Source organism: Crotalus tigris, unplaced genomic scaffold (assembly GCF_016545835.1).
Source record: "Crotalus tigris isolate CLP2741 ecotype Arizona unplaced genomic scaffold, ASM1654583v1 scf7180000017828.1554129, whole genome shotgun sequence".
NCBI classification, from domain to species: Eukaryota; Metazoa; Chordata; class Lepidosauria; order Squamata; family Viperidae; genus Crotalus; species Crotalus tigris.
This window is the reverse complement of record NW_024096658.1, coordinates 973,431-992,186: the sequence shown is the minus strand read 5'-3', so window position 1 is coordinate 992,186 and position 18,756 is coordinate 973,431. Positions and strand designations below refer to the sequence as shown.

Here is an 18,756-nt window from a genome sequence, read left to right as displayed (position 1 = left end):
GAAATGTGCATCTCTTTTAGATGCATATTTATTATGTTCCTATAGTTTATTTATCTAAGTGATTTAGAGCGCCATCCATTTTATCTACGTGACTTATGGAACATAAGACATAGGTAACACGTAAGTCTGACTATTTCAACTGCTGATACTTTTTTGCTGAAGCTTCCTTCAAATTATAATTTCTAAGTTATTTATTTGTTTTGAAAGAACTTCCCCAGTTTTTCACTCCCTTTAGAAAAGCCTCAACTTTCAATCTTTCTTTGTCCTGAGGTCAAATTGTAACTTACAACATTTTGTGTCTTTGAGAGCTGTCATGTTAGCTTTTTTAAATAGACTTCAGATAATAGAATTAGAGGTTATAATGAGTTTGCAGATACTTGGTTGAATTCATGCTATGCCTGATAGGAATCTGATCTCAACCAGATAATTGGCATACTATCTTGGAAAATAATTGGCATGCTATTTAAATGGAATGAAGAAACATTACACTGTCACCTGCTGGCATTTTCATCTTGTATTTAATGGAGCAATATATCATCCTAGGTGAAAAATACACCCATTTCTATTGGACTGAATTAGTGCTTATTTGGCTGGGACCATGAATGCATAATATGCACAAATATATTGGACGTCATTCGCTAAAGAACATCATTAAATGTAATGATGTTCTTTAGCGAAAGGATGAGAATTGGACAGTCTGGCTCCTTCCTATTCAGAATTTTTAATCAAAATTGTGCTTACAGTTGTCCTTAAGACCACATTAAATCTATCCCTGCTCCTCTTTGCAAGAGATGTTGGCAATTATTTGAAAGATAGAACGAGCATTTTTCTGACATTTGTAGGGATGAGGAATGGTGTTAGTTAATACTGGAAAGCAGAGTGTATGCTTCAATATGTTGTTGTATTTATTAATTAATGCCTAAAACAATATGCAGCACATTGGCCCACAAACACAATATTAACTTATCCAGTGCACTAAATGGGATTTACAGACTGCATCACCTAGCCAATGTGTCTGATCTTGGAGGCTTAGCAGTGACGTCTTGAATAGTTTTTAGATAGGTTAGAATCTGGAATTCCAAAGCTAATTCAACTTAGAAGTTAAAAAAAGAACCAGAAATTGTGGAAGAATTGCACACCAGGCTGTCAAGAAACTAGCATGAATGCAGTCATGATATATTAATCTCTGCAAAAGAATGCTATTATTTTCCACTTTGAACCAGTGTTTCAAAAAACAGTAATGTGCAGTTTATTCTGGAAGTATAGAATTTGAGTCAAGAATTGTTCCCTAGGGCTGTGTAGATCAAGGCTTTTCAACCAGTGGTACGGATACCACCTGTGGTACATTGGCACCTGGCAGGTGGTACGCAACCATCCTAGAAAAGTGGTAGTGGGGGGGGGGAATGAGCTGAACCGGTGGCAGCACCGCACAAGCCTGAGCGAGAGATGGCTGGAGCTGCAGGGTTGTCAGGGTTCAGCGGAAGCGCCAGCATCAACACCAGGCTCCAGCTGGAGCTCAGCGCTGATCCTGGCGCTTCTGCTGAGACCAGAAGAAGCACCGATCAGCTGGAATGTTGCAGCATCTCCAAGATCTTGTGATTTACATTCAGATGCTTGGCAACTGATTCATATTTATGATGGTCACAATGTCCCAGGGTCATGTGAAGTGACCAAAACCTGCTGCAACCACCCAGCAGATGGGGGGAATAAAAACCAAACACCTCCCCACCCCATCCCCGCTGCCAATCCTGAACAGAAATGCTCACAACAATGAAAACCTCGGACACAAGGAAGAGCGCTGCCAGGTGGGCAGGCAGGTGTCTTGCTCGGCTGTGGCTTGGGGGGCACTTTTTTCAGTGCCATTGTAACTTCGAACAGTCACTAAGCGAACTGTTGTAAGTCGAGGACTACCTGTACTTCATCAGGTTTTTTTCCTTTTTTTTTTTGGTTATCAAGCTTTTGACACTTTGCTAGGTGACTGGTGGTACTCGGATATTGCCATATCCTAAAAGTGGTATAGTGGGTGAAAAGATTGAAAAGCCCTGGTGTAGATGATTCAAGATTGCTTTAGAAGTACCTTTTCAGATTGTTAAAGCAGTCCTGCCTTTTTTCTGCGTGCTTGTGTGGCTGTTTTGAAAGTGACTTCTGGATGTCTCTATATCAGACATGTCAAACTCGCGATGTCATGTGACATCGCACGACGTATTGGGAATGTTTTGCCATTGCTGGCAGTGCAGTGGGCGCGGCTTCCGCATGACGTGTCCCGTCTGCGGGCTGGCAGTTTGACACCCTGTTTTATATGGACAGGCAGGTATACCATTCACTTTTGCGTTTTTATCTTTTTAATCTGAATTATTAAGGATACTTAATGGCACCTATTTAAACCACTTAAGATATGCAGATGATATTGTTCTCTTCTCACAAGATTCAGAAGAGTTACAAAGACACAAGAGCTGCACAAAGCAGGAGACCCATTTGGCTTAAAAATAAACCTTGAAAAGAGCAGGTTATGTTTAATAAAATCACCAAAGAAATATATATATATATTTATAATCTGGAGAAGAACTAGATGTAGTGGACCACTACATATACCTTGGTCAATGGATCACAATGGAAGGTGATACAAAAAAGGAAATTGAACGGTATGTGTTCAGTGTGGTTGGCAGGCATTTGGCAAGTTAAGCACAATTTTCAAGAACAACTTTCTCCTATGCCTGAAGAGAAAAGTTTTTGATCAGGGTGTGTGCTACCTGTTGTAACATTTGCCAGCGAAACATGGACACTGACATCACAATCAGTACGAAAGCTATGAGTGGTGCGAAGAGCCATGGAAAGATGCACGCTCGGCATCACGAGACAAGATAGAAAGACCTGCACATGGTTTAGAGAACAAACGAAAGCATACAATATCATCAAGAGAGTAAAGGAATTGAAATGGAAATGGGCTGATCACACAGCCAGAAGAACTGATGACAGCTGGACCAAGGCAGTTATAGAATTTGATAAAAAGCATCCACGAAAGAGACCTAAAACAAGATGGAGGGATGACATCAGCAAGTATTGCGGGCCCAATTAGCAAAAGAAAACTCAGGACCATATTGGTTGGAAACATGCAGAAGAGGCCTTCATCCTGCACTGGATAGACCAGGGGTAGGCAACCTTGGCTCTTTTATGACTCGTGGACATGCTGGCTCAGGAATTCTGGGAGTTGAAGTCCACGAGTCATAAAAGAGTCAAGGTTGCCTACCCCGGGATAGACAATAGCTAGAATGATGATGATGAAGATGGTTATGGATACTTATTATATGGCATTCTACAGGGCATTCTGTTTATATAACACAGGATGCATTTCTCATTGAGTTCATCTCATGACAACACCACGATTTATTGCCACTATTCTATAACCTCATGCTTTGTTTCACAGGAAGAAACGGTTCTGCTTCACTACATTTTGCCAAGGTTGGGGATGACCCAAATTTGTTTAGATTTAGATCAGGGGTAGTCAACCTTGGCTCTTTTATAACTCGTGGACTTCAACTCCCAAGTTGTAAAACTCAACAAGTTGTAAAAGAGCCAAGGTTGACTACCCCTGATTTAGATGCTGGATGAAAACGTTTTATAGGCAATCACTGCTTTTAGGAAATTGTTTTGCAATATTTTGTTTTAAATAACTTCATTTGAGGTTATTAATTATTGTATAATTATTGGTCATCCTTTTAGTTGTAGCTTAATAATTTCATTGTAATTTGGATGCTCTTTGGAGAATCTTGGATAAGATTGAAAGGTGGATACAAATAATATTAAAATTATTTTTGATGAGCAAACTTGAAAAAAATGCCTTACTTATTCTTTGGCATATCTTTAAGATGGAACTGGACAATGTTTAGGGAAACTTTCTCATGCTATGGCACTCTTCCTAGACACCCCTAGTAGCTACTGTGAAGGGTAAATCTTTCCCCAAAAGCAAATATTAACAATACACCAGGAACCAAGGGATTTCTCTTACTTGAAGAAAGAAATTCTTTCTTCAGCAGACATGCACTTTTGAATTATGTCTTTAGAATTTGCTAGAAAAGATTATTTTTAACTTTTAAGCTCTTATGACTTAATTTTTTTCCTTGATACAGATTTGCTGGGGTGTTGAAAACTTGTGTCAGTGTATTATACTATTAACATTTGAAAGAGGTTTTTAGTGATGTTCTATTGCATGGATTTTTTCAGGACCATGTTTGTTTTTAGCAATATTTTTCTTTAAATCCAGTTATTATTCATTTTTAATCTCTCCAACGCCTCCATTGTTTAGATCTTATGTCTTAAAATCCATTCTTCCCATTTTTATGCAGTCATTTAATGTTTCTGTTAATGCTGTCTTTCACGTCAGAAATTCCATCTTCTGTCTTATTTAATGACATAATCCTATTTTTTTAAAGAAAGCTTACTATTGAGATGTTTTGGCTGTGATAAGCCTTCTTTTCCCCAACTTTATTTTAAACAGAACACTTCAGAAATATACTTAATCTTCTTAGCATATGTGAATGGTGATTCTATCAAGAACTCCACAGTCCTGGGCTCACTCAAGCTGTGAAACATCCTTTTATCTAAGTACATTAAAGGAGTTCTCTTATCAGTTGAAGAAGAAGGAAACTTACATAGATCATTGGTTCTCAATAGAAACAAAAGAAACTTAGCAGTATTGACAGAATGCTCTATTTTGCTGAAACATCTTCAAAATGTTGATAGGAACAACTGATGAAAGAAATCAGTTTTTAAGAACACAAAGGTTGCATGAAGTTGTCACCCCTTTAATCTTCAAGGGAATGTAGAATTACGTCTTGAGACTGGCTTGCAACTTCTTGTGGGTGTAAATGAACAAATAAATGAGTCCCTGACTAGGCAGATGATTCTTTGCCCCATCTCACCCATAGTTGAAAGTACAAAGAAATAAACATGCCTTAAGAGTTCTTGAAATGTAGGAGTTAAGATACAAATGTAATCCATAAATTTAAAAAATTGCTTTAAGGAAAAATAGCATTTGCTTTTTAAGAATTATTTTCTTGCATATTTTAAACATTAACAAATCCATTGTATTCTTAACGTACTATGAACTTTTGTAACTCTAACCATTAAATTCTTGTATCATGATCAAAGCAGTGTTTTATTTGACCATTCTCTATATTGTTTTTATTAGTGTTAGTAATGTTGAGAAAAGAATTGTCTTTGGAAATTTTGAATTTTATCTTTCACGTTTGAATTTTGCACTGAATTATCCAACAGATAGATTTAAAGCTGGTTATAAATGTAGTTAATTTATTTCAAGAGATTTAGGTTCTACCTGGCACAAAAATGACACTGGGAGGCTCACAATACAAAAGCAACAATAAAAAAATACAACACAACTAAACAGTGCACAAAAAGCGAATTATATCCACCTTTTTCCAAAGTCTGGGGGAACAGACTTTGGGGGAAGTCTGGGGGAACAGTCTGGCTTTCTGGAACATCCTTGGTGTTGAAATTACATGAATCTATGGGGGAATCTCATTTCACAGAATAGGCTCCACACCAGAGAAGATAGGGGGTGTTGGTTAATCAAAGGGACCCAGAGTATGCCATCTTGTCAGCTCTGGCTGAATGGGTAGAAACTATGAGAGAGAGGTGATTCCTCAAATAATGTAATTCTATGCCATGTAGGGCTTCATAGGTAATAACCGTATTTGAAAGCACACCTGCAACTCATTCAGCTTGTGAAACACGATGCTACATGGACATATTGCTATCATCTATTCCATTATGTTCTGGACCATTTGAAGTTACTGAATACTCTTCAAGGGCAGCCCAAGGAGAATGCATGACCATAGTCAAGCAGAAAGATTAGGGCAAGTGTGAGTAGATGAAGGAAGGGGTGCAATTGTCACAGAAGATGGAGCTATGCAAAGGCTTCTTTTGCCATAGATGTCAGGTAGTCTTTGAATAGGAGCTGGGAGTCCAAGAAGACTTCCTACTGCTCACCAGCCTTGAGTGGGAAGAGCAACCCAAAAGACTCTCTGCTGCCCCTCCTAAGGCTAAAGGTGGAAAATCCACAGATCTGAGGCGAGGGGTTGGGCTGATACCAAAGCCAATTGGTCTTGGAGGCATTTTTGTAGGTATATGGATTGTCATGAATTTTTATGCTTTAATAATCCTTTTGCCGTCTAATCCGCCATATAAATAACGCATAATGTTTTTAAGAAGAGACTGGACAGCCATTTGTCTGAAATGGTGTAGGGTTCCTGCCTGAGCAGGGGGTTGGACTCGATGACCTCCAAGGTCCCTTCCATCATCATCATCATCATCATTATCATCATCATCATCATCATCATCATTATTATTATTACCTTCAAATGATTCTGGATGCAGCCATCTTCACTTTGTTTTCGGTTGCCACAGCAATGGGAGGAGGGAGATGCATTTTTCTAGTATAGTCATAACAATAACTTTCCTGTGGGAACCAAGGTCAAGCTACCTCAGTTTTGGCGGGCTGGAGCTTCCCTTAGAAAGCCTGCCAAAGTAGTTAATTGGGGATTGTGATTTATGACATATTGCAGGGGTGGGAAGTTCAACTTGTCATGTAACCTTGGAGGGGGGACTTTCAGTCTTGGGTTCATCTTTGTTCCTGCCAATACTGTGTAGTCATTAAATGTGTTCTTTGAGGAAAGCAATTGCCTCAGAGTTCTTATTTCTACTGGTCTCATCTATCGGAACCATGACACAGAACATCTTCCAAAAGTCCTCCTTTTGTCAAGTATTATGTAAGCATGGTATAAAATATCATAATAGTATGAATAGTAAGGATTTTTACCAAAGCATGTATTAAAAGAGGAAATCCTTTGAATCCCGCCTAATTGTGAACGTTGTAACTTCAAAAAGCAGAATATTTTATTTCAAATATTCTCTCTTTTTGTCTGCAGGCCACAGAAACTCTATTCCGCATGGGAGTATCAAGAGGACACATTACCCCTTTAAGACACGGAGAGGTAAAACTTTTTTCACATGCGTGGTATTGTTTTAAAAGTGAATTTGATGAGGGCTGATAGAAATACCTGAGAAATGAAAATAGAACTATCACCGCTTTCTCATGATCACATGTCTGCAATTCATTAGCAATTCATTAGAAATCAAGTGTATTGCAATAGTGCAGTGTTTCTCAACCTTGACCATTTTAAGGCATGTGGACTTCAACTCCCAGAATTCCACAGCCAGCAATGCTGGCTGTGGAATTCTGGGAGTTGAAGTCCACATGCCTTAAAATGGTCAAGGTTGAAAAACACTGCAATAGTGCAAACCCAGAACTGAAAATTGTGCGCCCAAATCCCTACTTTTTCCTCCCTTAACTGTCTCTCATTGCCCACCCTAGGGTAACCAATCAGGTTCAGGCAAGATGTTTTCATAACAGTCAGTCCAAGTTCAATTTGGTATGCGGCCCTCTCCTTCTTCCAACTTTTGGGTGACCTCAAGGAGATACAGAACTTACTTTTTGGTTCCCCAAACATTCCCGCCTTCATTTCCCCTCCCCACAGTTCATGGCAGTCTGTCACTGCATAGCAGCATAAGATGGCAGCTGACATATAGATTTTTTTAAAAAGACAAAACGGCACCATCTTAAGAACTTAAGGATAGGACTGCTTTCTGAGCCCAGGATTTTTTTTTTTTCTGGTTGCTCAGAAGCAGGAGATATAGATATATTTCTCTCCTGCCATTGTTCCTGCAGCAAACATTGGGAGGCATATTATCTCCCCTCAAGATAACATGGACATTTCATGAGTCCCTAGTTCTGCGTGGATTTAGTCATTTCCTTTTACATGTAATCCTTGATTTAAAATTGTTTGTTTAGTGCAGTGGTTCTTAACCTGGGCGATATCGCCCTCCCCCAGGGGGCGATTTCATTTTTCAGGGGGGCGAAGGAACAAAAAGGGGGCGATACGGGGGCGATGGAGCGAGAAGTTTTGGGGACACTTTTGAGACTTTTTCGTACAGTGAATCGCTGTATATCTGTCGTACAAAAACATCAGATCGCTGGCTATTAGTGGATTGAATTGTGTTTTCAAATGTTGCTCCAGCTAGCTTCAGTACAGAACGCCGTACATATGTGAATACACATCCCTTATCTTCATGCGCGTTGCGCAGCAGCCTCTACCCTTTTTATATTTTTTTTTGCATCTTAAATTTCACTTGTAATTCAATCATTAAATATTACTGTTTTTCTTTTCGGGCATTTCACTTTCTTGCAATTGAATTTTGTTTTCAGCGGTCATTACATTTAAGTGTCTTGAATAAATAAGATAATAATGAAATACATGTATCACGAAATTTGGGAATAAAGTGACGGGTGGCACCAAAATTTTTCACACAGTTGAGATATGGGAAAAAGACTGGAAATAAATTATTTGCATCGACATGTCCGGATGACAATTTTAAATAAAACAAAACAAGTGTTTGCATAAATTGAAGAATTATTTCCTATGTTGTGATTGAGAGGTTATGTTGGGGGAGGGAGGCGATGACAACTTCCTCATTGGCTCAGGCGGGCGATTCGTTCAAAAAGGTTAAGAACCACTGGTTTAGTGACCAAATGACGTGGCCTTATATACAGTCATCACACCTACGAGAGCCACAGCTTCCCCATGGTCACGTGATCGGAATTCAGGGACTTGGAAACAGGCCTGTATTTATGATGGTTGCAGCATCCTGGGATCATGCGATCACCATTTGTGACTTTCCCAGCCACCTTCTGACGAGCAAAGTCAAAGGGGGAAGCTGGATTCACTTAACGACCATCTGATTCATCTACAACTGCAGCGGTTCGCGTAGCGGCTGTGGCAGAAAAATCAGGTGCCACTCACTCAACAGCCGCCTTGCTTAGAAATGGAAATTCTGGTCCCAATTGTGATCGTAAGTCCAAGACTGTCTGTAAAGGTGGGGTCAGGTTAGTGGCTACAGCCTCATCCTGTGGTGATGGATTTCGCAGATTAATTACGCGTGGTGTTGAAGAAGTCACATCGACAAGAAAACGAGTATTCATCAAACTAGAGGGCCAGCTCCGTCTCTAAAGACTCTTGTCTTTGTGGACCGGTGGTGAAGTGAATGGGTTATTTTGAAAGAAGTTGACTGGCTGGAATACTGAAGAGGGCCATTATTCTCCAGCATTTTGTTATGGATCTGACTTGTACAGCAGCTGATGTTTATGAAAAAAAGCCCTGTTGCCTCCAGATGGCTTTAGAATGCTTGTGATTTTCATGTGGGATGCAAAGCAAAATGTTTAGTTTGGACACCCAGAGAACATGTTAGCATTCATACAGTTTGAATTGCTAGAGCAGAGGCAGTTACAGTAAGACTTCACTTGAGATGGGTTGTATGTATGTTTGGTTCCCAAATCACTTAGACCAGCTGGATGACCTTGGGCCAGGTACTTTCTCTCAGCCCTAGGAAGGAGGGTGGCCAGCCACTTCTGAAAAACCTGCCAGGAAAACTGCAGAGATCTGTCCAGAGTGTCTTTGAGAATCAGACCCAATTGAACAGAGGAAATATATCTCTTGTCTGTCATTTATCTCTATATCCGCACATACCTGTGGATGCAGTCTTGTATTAACATTGTCAGTGGGAAATGATTAAATCCACTTAAAATGATCCTTTCTCCTGATAAGTTAAGTGGCCGTTTGAGTGGTAGTAAACAAAGAACCGTACGAATAATCTTGAATTAATACTTGATCTCTCACTTTGCACTAGAGTGAGCTGATTTGAAAAATAGCACTCAAACCAAACAAGTCCGTAAGGGCTCTTCAGACTGGGCATGTTTCCAGAATCAAATGGATGTGGAGTTTATAACACTGAATGTTTTCTTTCCCTTGGTTCCTTCTCTCATCTTTTCTGTATGCTGGGGATAATTCAGCTTCTTCGTCTCCCCGGTTGTATTTCTTTTATCAAACTTTTCATGGGAGAAGTCATCTTTTACAGCTAACGTGGGGCTGTTTGCTGTTTTTGCATGGATTACAGCATTATTGACAAGGTTTTGGCACGGGGTGTGGAACTGGGGCTGCCAAGTGTCATTTCATCCAAGCAAGGCAGATAATTCTTGGAATGGTGATCCTGTTCAACAACATCTACTGCATACTGAAAAATTACTTCAGGACATGTTATAGCCATGGAGTTGACTGATCTCCAAGAAGTTTAATCGTACCAGGGGAGATAATGAAATTTAAGAATATAATTGACTTGATGACTCAGCACATTTATCTCCTCCTTACTAAAGTATTTTCACCAGGAGCCAGTTTGGTCAACTTCCATGGCTGGCTCAGGAATTCTGGGAGTTGAAGTCCACGAATCATAAAAGAGCCAGGGTTGCCTAGCCCTGATCTACTGGTTTAGGCACCAGGTTAGAAACCGGGAGACTGTGAGTTCTAGTTCTTCCTTTGTCATTAAAGCTGGCTCAGTGATTTTGGGCTAGTCGTTCTTTCTTAGCTCAACCCAGCTCAAAGGATTGTTGTTGTAGGGAAAATAGAAGGAGGAATGAGTATTAGTTATTTTCCACCGCTTTGAGTTATTTATAAAAAAAATAATAAAAGCCGTATTAAAAAAAATCTTTTTTAAAAAGGCTACTTTCTGGAAAATATTTGTAGATTCAGAGGTCACTTGTTTTTCTCTCTGCCTCTTAGAGATCCCAGTGGAATCTGGCTGTTTTGTGAAAGTTTTGTCAGTCTTCAAGAAAACTTAAGAGCATAGCCTCATAAAAGGTAGAGGAGGGAACTAGATAGTAAGCTATACTGGACTTAAGTCTTACTAACACAGTGTTTCTCAGCCTTGGCAACTTTACAATGTTCTCCAGCTAGCAATGCTAGCTGGAGAATTCTGGGAGTTGAAGTCCACACATCGTAAAGTTGCCAAGGTTGAGAAACACCGTTAACATGACATTTTTCTTCAGGCTTGTTCTCAAATTCCTGACTGTCTTTTTTCGTGCTCCAGTTTTCTTCTTTTTTTAAAAAAAGGTTTTGCGGTTCCTTTTTGATGGTCATCAAGGGAATGTGAAAGATAAAAGAATATAAATTGGCATGTTTTGTCATTAAGAGTTGGTTCATCACATGAGTGATCTTTTATGTGTAAAGCAAGAAACCTGCATGTAATTCTGCAGACAACACTTCAGGGATTCTGTTTTGGTGGACAAAGGCCATTGTATTTCCTGTCCCAAGTGGTAAAATTTTCAGGGGGAAAAATAAAGTGGACAGGAACCACATGGTTTACTTGTTGCTAAGCAACAGTTCCCTTATTTATTTATAAGAGCAGCTATAAGCTCCCTTGATCTCCCAAAGGCCCTGAAGTAACAAACCCTGACATACTAGGCACCTTCCTTCCTTCCTTCCTTCCTTCCTTCCTTCCTTCCTTCCTTCCTTCCTTCCTTCCTCCCTCCCTCCCTCCCTCCCTCCCTCCCTCCCTCCCTCCCTCCCTCCCTCCCTCAATTAACTGCAAGAAAGTTGATGTATTTGCTATAGACGGATAGGTGTTTCTGTTAAATAATGACAACCTCAACAGCTTTCCAGTTTATTGGCTAGAAAAGGAGCAGTGCAAAACTGGAAGGTATTAGGTATCCCTAAGAAGAGTGCAAATTGACCGTTGATGGAGGAAGTGATACTTGGTTGCTGGGGTAAGCAAAAGTTTGTTTTCCCAAACACGGAAGTTGGCTTTTAGTATCTTCCCAGGAACATTATCTTCTCAAAGGGAAGTTCTCTTGCTGTTTTCTAGAACCATCATCCAATTCTATCTGCTGTTAGCATGGTGAGTTCACAACACATCTTAAAATGCCACTGTCTTCCGCCTGTGCGGAGATGAATCTGGTTTATATCTTGGCTACAGCTGATAGCCCTGTTTCTCTTGCTGCGTATCTCTGTTGTTAATAGAAACTCTAATCGCTTTGGCACTGGTACCCAGATCAGATTGCTTGGGGCACTGGAACAACTGGGAGGTGGCCAGAGTTGATGCATTATTTCAGCAGCTATTTGTGAACGAATTTCGGCCAATTCCTAGAATGGGTATCTATGCTTTGGGGCTCTGTAACGTCCCCTACAAAGGCATCAACGCGTCTCACAGGCAGACTGATTAAAAAAAAATACCCAACCTGGTCAGACACTCTGATTCTCACATAATTCTCCTGCATTCAAACCTAACATGCAGCCTGAACTTTCTTCTTCTTCCTCTTATGTCAAAAATGCCTTCTGCAGATTTATTGGTCAGGAAGAGAAGCTAATTCAAATAACAGCAAGGGTAGCCTGCTTTAATGGTTACCTTGCAGTAACAATTAAGGTTATGTTTAATTTTCAAACTGTGCAACAGAAAATTATGCATTTCTCCTAATGAAAAAAAGGGAACACAATGGCTCAGTATTAAAGATGCTAAGTTTGTCAAGACCCAAGCGCCGTGCAACGGGGTGAGTTCCCTCAGCTCCTGCCCAGCTAGCAGTTTGAAAGCATGCAAATGCGAGTAAATAAATAGGTACCACTTTGGTAGGAAGGTAACAGTGTTCCATGTGCCTTTGGTGTATAGCCGTGCTGGCCATATGAGTGTGGAAAATGTCTTTGGACAATGTGGGCTCCCTCAGCCCAAAAACGGAGATGAGCACTGTGCCCTAGAATCAAACACGAGTGGATAGGAAAACCTTTAACTTTTACCTGATGAAAACAGAGGATCAGACTTAGAAGTACATAGGAAAACTTGGAAACATAAATAAATCTTCAGGGTAGAAGTGCTCCTCATATACTGAATTCAGATATTAATATGCATCTTCTAAGAACGTTATTCTGCCTAACAGATTCTCCCAATAAAAGGACCAAATATTTTTGAAAATCTTCCCAAGCCAGAATCTAATAACCTTATTCAAAAGGTTATTCCACACTTTTAAAACTTCTCTACCAATTAACATCATTTGGTATTGAGTGGAATTGAAGAAGACATCAAAACTTAAAAGTGTTTAACTACCGTATATTTTTTTTCAAACTCTGTTGGACATCAATATATTCTTTTTTTCTGTCTCTTCCCTTTAAAACGTGGGAGAGGAATGTGAAGGATTCATGCAGTTTAAACAGGCCTGTGGCAAGTGAGGTATATGCTGATGTATACTGAGGAAAAAAAGAATTTTTAGTCATATGAGATGATAGTGTTACCATGCTAAATGGGAACAAATCACAGTGTGCGATTTATGTTATATGATTGAAAACGAAAAGATTGCCACTATTGTGAAAGGAATATGGACTGTATTTGAGTATTTGTAGAAGAGAGTGAAGAATTAAAAACTGCGGATGATCAATTTCCAGTTTGGAGGGCAGAAAATAAGAATCAAACATTTTCTCACATGTCTGTGGGTTTGTCCTTAATTCCAGGCTTAATGCATTTTAAGACATGAATAGAGATAATAAAATTAAAAGCACTTGTAAAAATTAAGCCGTATTTTATAGAACCCACTTCGTAGAAATAAAAATACATGTTACCCAATCCCATCCTAAGAAGCTAACCAGTTAATCTTGGGCAAGTGACAATGTTAAATTCATTTAGTGCATTTTAAATTCATTTCTTAATTCAAAGGGCTAATGTAGATTTAAAAGGTCTGCATTCCATGGAGAAAAGGCTGGATGTAAATGTAAAAAAAAAAATGTCTTGGATTTTGGTACATACAAATGAAAAAAAATTAAATAACCAAACCCATTGAGTTCCTTTTTGTGTGATATATAATATTAAAAGGATAATGACGATGCATTACTTTCAAACAAGTAATTTTTTCTTTTGGGAAGGAGGCGATTCTTGATAGTGTTGAATTATTATAATGTTTCTTATTTTTAATTCTTGAGTTAGTGTAATGAACTGAATTTGAGAAAGTATACCATGCTTGAGGGGAAACTCTCTGTTTTTTGCCTGAAAACGGTGAAAGTATCTTAAAAGCTGATTCTAATTTAAACTTTTCAAGTCTCTCTCTCTCTCTTTTTCTCTCTCTCTCTCTAGCTTGAGGACACGGCAGGCCCTAGTCACAGGCATATTACAGAGCTAAATAGTGATGTGATCCTAGATATCCGATTTCTGCACCCTTCTCATTCATATCACAAAGATACCATTATTTCTGTGGGTTCAAAAGTTCTGTTCTCACGGCTAGCTCATCATCTCTAATTTCATTGCTGTTGTCTGACTCCTTGGTGATTGTGCTCCTTGGTGGTTGTGATAATTTGTGGAGAAGATAACAATTTTCATTTTATTTTTCCTTCATACTGCAATTTTTTTATATAATTATGGCATATCAACATGCTATTGCTTAAGAATTGATAAAACTTTTTTTTAAATAGAGTAATTTAAGAACATAACCGTGTGAGCTAAAGTATTTTAAAGTATTTTGTGCTTCTCTCAAAATTCATGGAAAACTAAGCACTATAAAGAATGCTTGATCAGACTATATGAAAAAAAAATACTTTTGTAGACATCAGTAATGCTGTTAAGGTTCTTGAAAGCGTTGTGCTCTTCTAATTTTAAAATTTTGTTTATTCTTATAGCTTTAAAATTGCGGAGGGGGAATTATTCAGGCTCATAGTGTGTAAGTATTACACTGCTGGGTACTATTGTAAAGTTTGGATTTTCTTTGAATAATTGATTAGCTACCTAGTTAAGTCATTGCCGCTCAGCGGCTATAATTTGCTGTTGCAGACTAACTGCAAACCTTTAATGCCTGAAAAGGTATAGGTTAGACAGAAAAAAACCCTAGGAATATTAATTTTCAAGATTAATGTCTTCTCCCATGTGAATTGAAAAGGGTTGAGGAAGCTACTCCCATAGAGAAACAGAACAGCTTTAAAACTATGTTTAAATATAGTTACCCAATCTCTGCCTTCTATGTTTCACCATGCCTGCCTCAAAATGTACAGTTGTATTATGGGCATATCACAGGGCATGGAGTACCGTGCTTGAAGTAAGGGAGTAATTGATTTCCATAAAGCATCTGTGTTGGCATTTCTTCTTGAAATAGCTTAGGCATGGTTTATATGTAATTAGTACTTATTAGATTATTTGTAGTTTTTATAAGCCAGTTGAAAGGCTTTCTCTTAGCCCTTCCTGTTACAGTACCTATGTACTTGTGAGGTTTACCAGATAGGAGTTACAACTAGATGAGCTAATTCTACTTTATTGTAAAGCTACATTGACAGAATCTTATAAGTCTGAAAAGTATAGGCCAGTGGTTCTCAATCTTTCTAATGCCGCGACCCCATAATACAGTTTCCCATGTTGTGGTGACCCCCTTATACATCACCGGGTGCCAGGGGCATGGCCAAAGAAAAGGGGAAAAAATGGCGGTCAGCCTTGTTTGGCGACCCCCGTGAAATGGTCATTCGACCCCAAATGGGGTCCCGACCCACAGGTTGAGAACCACTGGTATAGGCAGTCCTTGGCTTACAACCAAAATGGAGCCCGGAACTTTCCCCCTTTCTCTCATCTCTTTTATAGCCGAAGAAACTAGGAAGGGTCCCTTCTGAGCCTCTTGCCCCACCCATTATCCAGCTGAGGGCTATGCTGTCCCTTATCCATCCATTCCCTTGGCCAGTCTTTCCCACATCCCGTCACACCGTGTGTGCTCCTTGGGACTCTGTCTCCTTTCTGTTTACACTATATACATTGTCTCTGTGTTCTCTGATTTCTTTCTCTCTTTTTAAAGTGTATCTGACATATTTTGTTGACACTATCCAGGTATATCTTGTCTTGGATGATACAGCATGAACTTCCTTCTCCTATTGTCTTGCTGGGACCTTCAATTGGATATCTTCCCACTAGCTTAAATCTGGAGAAGACTAAACTTTTTATTAATCTACCTGATTGTCCTCCTGCTTCATCTTCCCTTGTTTTGAAGACTGCTTCTTGTCAATTTTTCTGGTGGTATAAGGTCTTGGAGAAACATTACTTAAAGCTTTTCATTGATAGCTTTGGGAGAATGGTTGATCATTTTTCATTGTTGAGGGATCTAGTTCAAGCTTTTGTGATGTTTTCATCCAAGTCAATAGTAAAAAAAACAACCCTGAGGAATAGTAGCCTGGGACCCTTTCTCTTGTTTTATAAAGAACTGTTGCGGAGCATTCTTTAAATACTTTTTTCCAAGTCAGCTATGATCTTTCTAACTGACGATCATTCTTTATATACTTAATTAGCTTGCTCATCAGAATGCCATTTGAAAACTCTTTTATACATATGACTACAAAAATGTTGTAGACTGGAAATCCTCTTGAGGAATTAATTTCAAATGCTCTCTTCTATGATTTTGACAACTTGCTGGAGCAGCCTGCATGGTTTGCATTCCACTTGTCCAATAAAGCCAAGAAATAATGAGATGTTAATTGGCAGATGTGGAATTACAAGTCTGTGTTGGTTTGAGAATGGAAACTCTTGGCTTCTTCTCCTGCGGAAAAACTGCTGAAAGTATTTCTCTGAGATTCTAATAATTCATCATCGAGTCTATGTGCTGGGAAATGCAGTGACCCCAGACACTGAAGCTGGAAGTAAATATATCTGAATGCTCTAGAGATGTTTGAAGCTTGCAACATGTTTGCTCATCTGCAAGTACTCAACAGATTTGTATGTCAACATTTGGGTCTCCCCTCCCCTCCAAAAAATAAAATAAAAAAACCCTCCTGTGTTGACTGTCAGAGCATTAAAAGAATATTAAAGGCTCTCATAATGAATCAGATATTGTTGTTATTCTTCTCAGTATTGTCTACACAGGGAAGGCAACCTAGTACCTACCATTCTCTTAAGTGGGACTAATGGCAATTTAGTCTAAAACTTTTCTAGACACAACAGTCGGCAATATTTAGTCAACAATGGATAGCCAATTTGGTGTAATGGTTAAATACACCTGGCTAGAAACTGGGAAACTGGTCCTGCTCCAACATGAAGCCAGCTGCCAGCTGACTTTGGGCAGCTCCTAGTCCAGGGGTAGGCAACCTTGGCTCTTTTATGGCTCGTGGACTTCGACTCCCAGAATTCCTGAGCCAGCATGGCTCAGCTTGGAAACCTTTCCCTTTCCCCTCAGCATGGCTGGCTCGGGAATTCTGGGAGTTGAAGTCCACGAGTCATAAAAGAGCCAAGGTTGCCTACCCCTGTCTTAGTAGAAGGTGGCAATAGCAAACCATTCCCAAAACATATCCAAGAATATTCCAGGGACTTGCTCAGGCAGTTGCCAGGAATCAGGAATGACTCAAATGCACTCTGTCCCCAAGTTAACAATGATTAGTAGAAACCTCCTCAATGTTTAAGGCCTGCAAACTTTTGATGCCAATCCCATTTGTTATTATTGAACTGTGGACTTTTTCTTGCCAATGTGCCCTTTTGATATATTCTCATACCATTAGCCACTTTTCCCCTTTGTAGAAAGTGAGGAAAATGACCTTGGCAGAGATATTCAAAAGAGGTTAAAACTTGCAGTGTTTCTCAACCTTGACAATTTTAAGGCATGTGGACTTCAACTCCCAGAATTCCACAGCCAGCAATGCTGGCTGTGGAATTCTGGGAGTTGAAGTCCACATGCCTTAAAATTTCAAGGCTGAGAAACACTGGGTTAAAGCATTTTTTTTTTAAAAAAAATCCAGAACATCCGGATAACATTAGGAAGTGAGTCAGGCAGAGTTGTGTGCAGCTCGTTCTATACTGTATAGAAGGTCACTGAATTCTGGCCTAAATATTTTTCTTACTATATCGAAATTCAGCCATTGGCGCTTCTCCCTGGAAATTATGACACCATTCCACATTGCAATGATTAGCTTATTTCTATAGAGAATAAATAAATATATGTTAAGAAAACAGCAAGAAATGTCAATTGTGGTATATTTGGTAAGATCATTAAATAGCTTTGTTCTTTAATTCATATACTTTGGGGGCAAAACTGAAATACATTTTCTCCTTTTAATTTCAAGGAATACATCTGTTATAGTAATTTACACAAACATATGGCATTAATTAGCATCCTATATAGCAGCTCCACTTATAGAACAGGTCTACCTTTCTAATCTTCACAAATGGAAGAAATGTAACTATTAGCCTCCTTATGTTCAAACTATTGTAATGGGAATTACTCTGTGCTGCTACCAGTTTTTCATTCTCCAATCCCATTCTTTTTAAATGTGCTGGACTTCTATCACCCCACCCTTTAGCCAGTAAAGCTGGGTATTTTGGCTCAAAGCATCTGGAAGGACCAAATCGGGGAAAATAATTTTTAAAAATACTGCAAAAGGAAAGTGATTATTGACTGCTCTTTCTTTGGCTCTAATTGCACATGATTGTGGTTCTTCAAGAGGGAAGAAAGTTGTACCATGCCTAGTTTCCCATCTTCTGCTCCCAGGTAAACATTACCCACACTATGTAAATCTGAGAGTTAGGAAACCTTTGAATGGAGAAACAAGATAATTTGCATATGCTTTAACATCTTAATTGCTAATTTGCCAATTTAGCTAAATTGCTAATTTACCTAGAGATTAAATATTATTAAGATTGCAGAGAATTTATCTTGATGCCTCTGTCTGACAAAGAATCACAGGATAGATGGTTTCTGCCTCTACCAGGTTAGAGGTAATTTCTTTGTTCTTCAAGCCAGTCCAGTCTGCAGTAGCCACCAGGCATCTGAGGCTGCATTAGAGTGTAATGCCGTATAAGATGAGTTAGTTCCCCAGTATTGCTCCTCCAAAACATGTCAGCTTTGCTTTTCCCAAATAAATGCAG

General features: G+C 39.1%; 1 protein-coding gene and 1 long non-coding RNA gene across 2 annotated transcripts in view; both read left to right on the top strand.

Annotated features, from left to right (window-relative positions):
• Positions 1-18,756, top strand: part of TMEM135 (transmembrane protein 135) — a 168,539-nt gene that overhangs the window by 51,359 nt on the left and 98,424 nt on the right. Inside the window, exon 5 of the mRNA XM_039342959.1 lies at positions 6,945-7,010. Coding sequence (XP_039198893.1) covers positions 6,945-7,010 — 66 coding nt within the window. The remainder of the gene's footprint in view (positions 1-6,944; positions 7,011-18,756) is intronic.
• LOC120307814 lies at positions 11,572-16,724 on the top strand. Its single transcript, XR_005556660.1, has 2 exons — positions 11,572-14,593; positions 15,739-16,724. It is a non-coding gene; the product is annotated as an uncharacterized LOC120307814 (long non-coding RNA).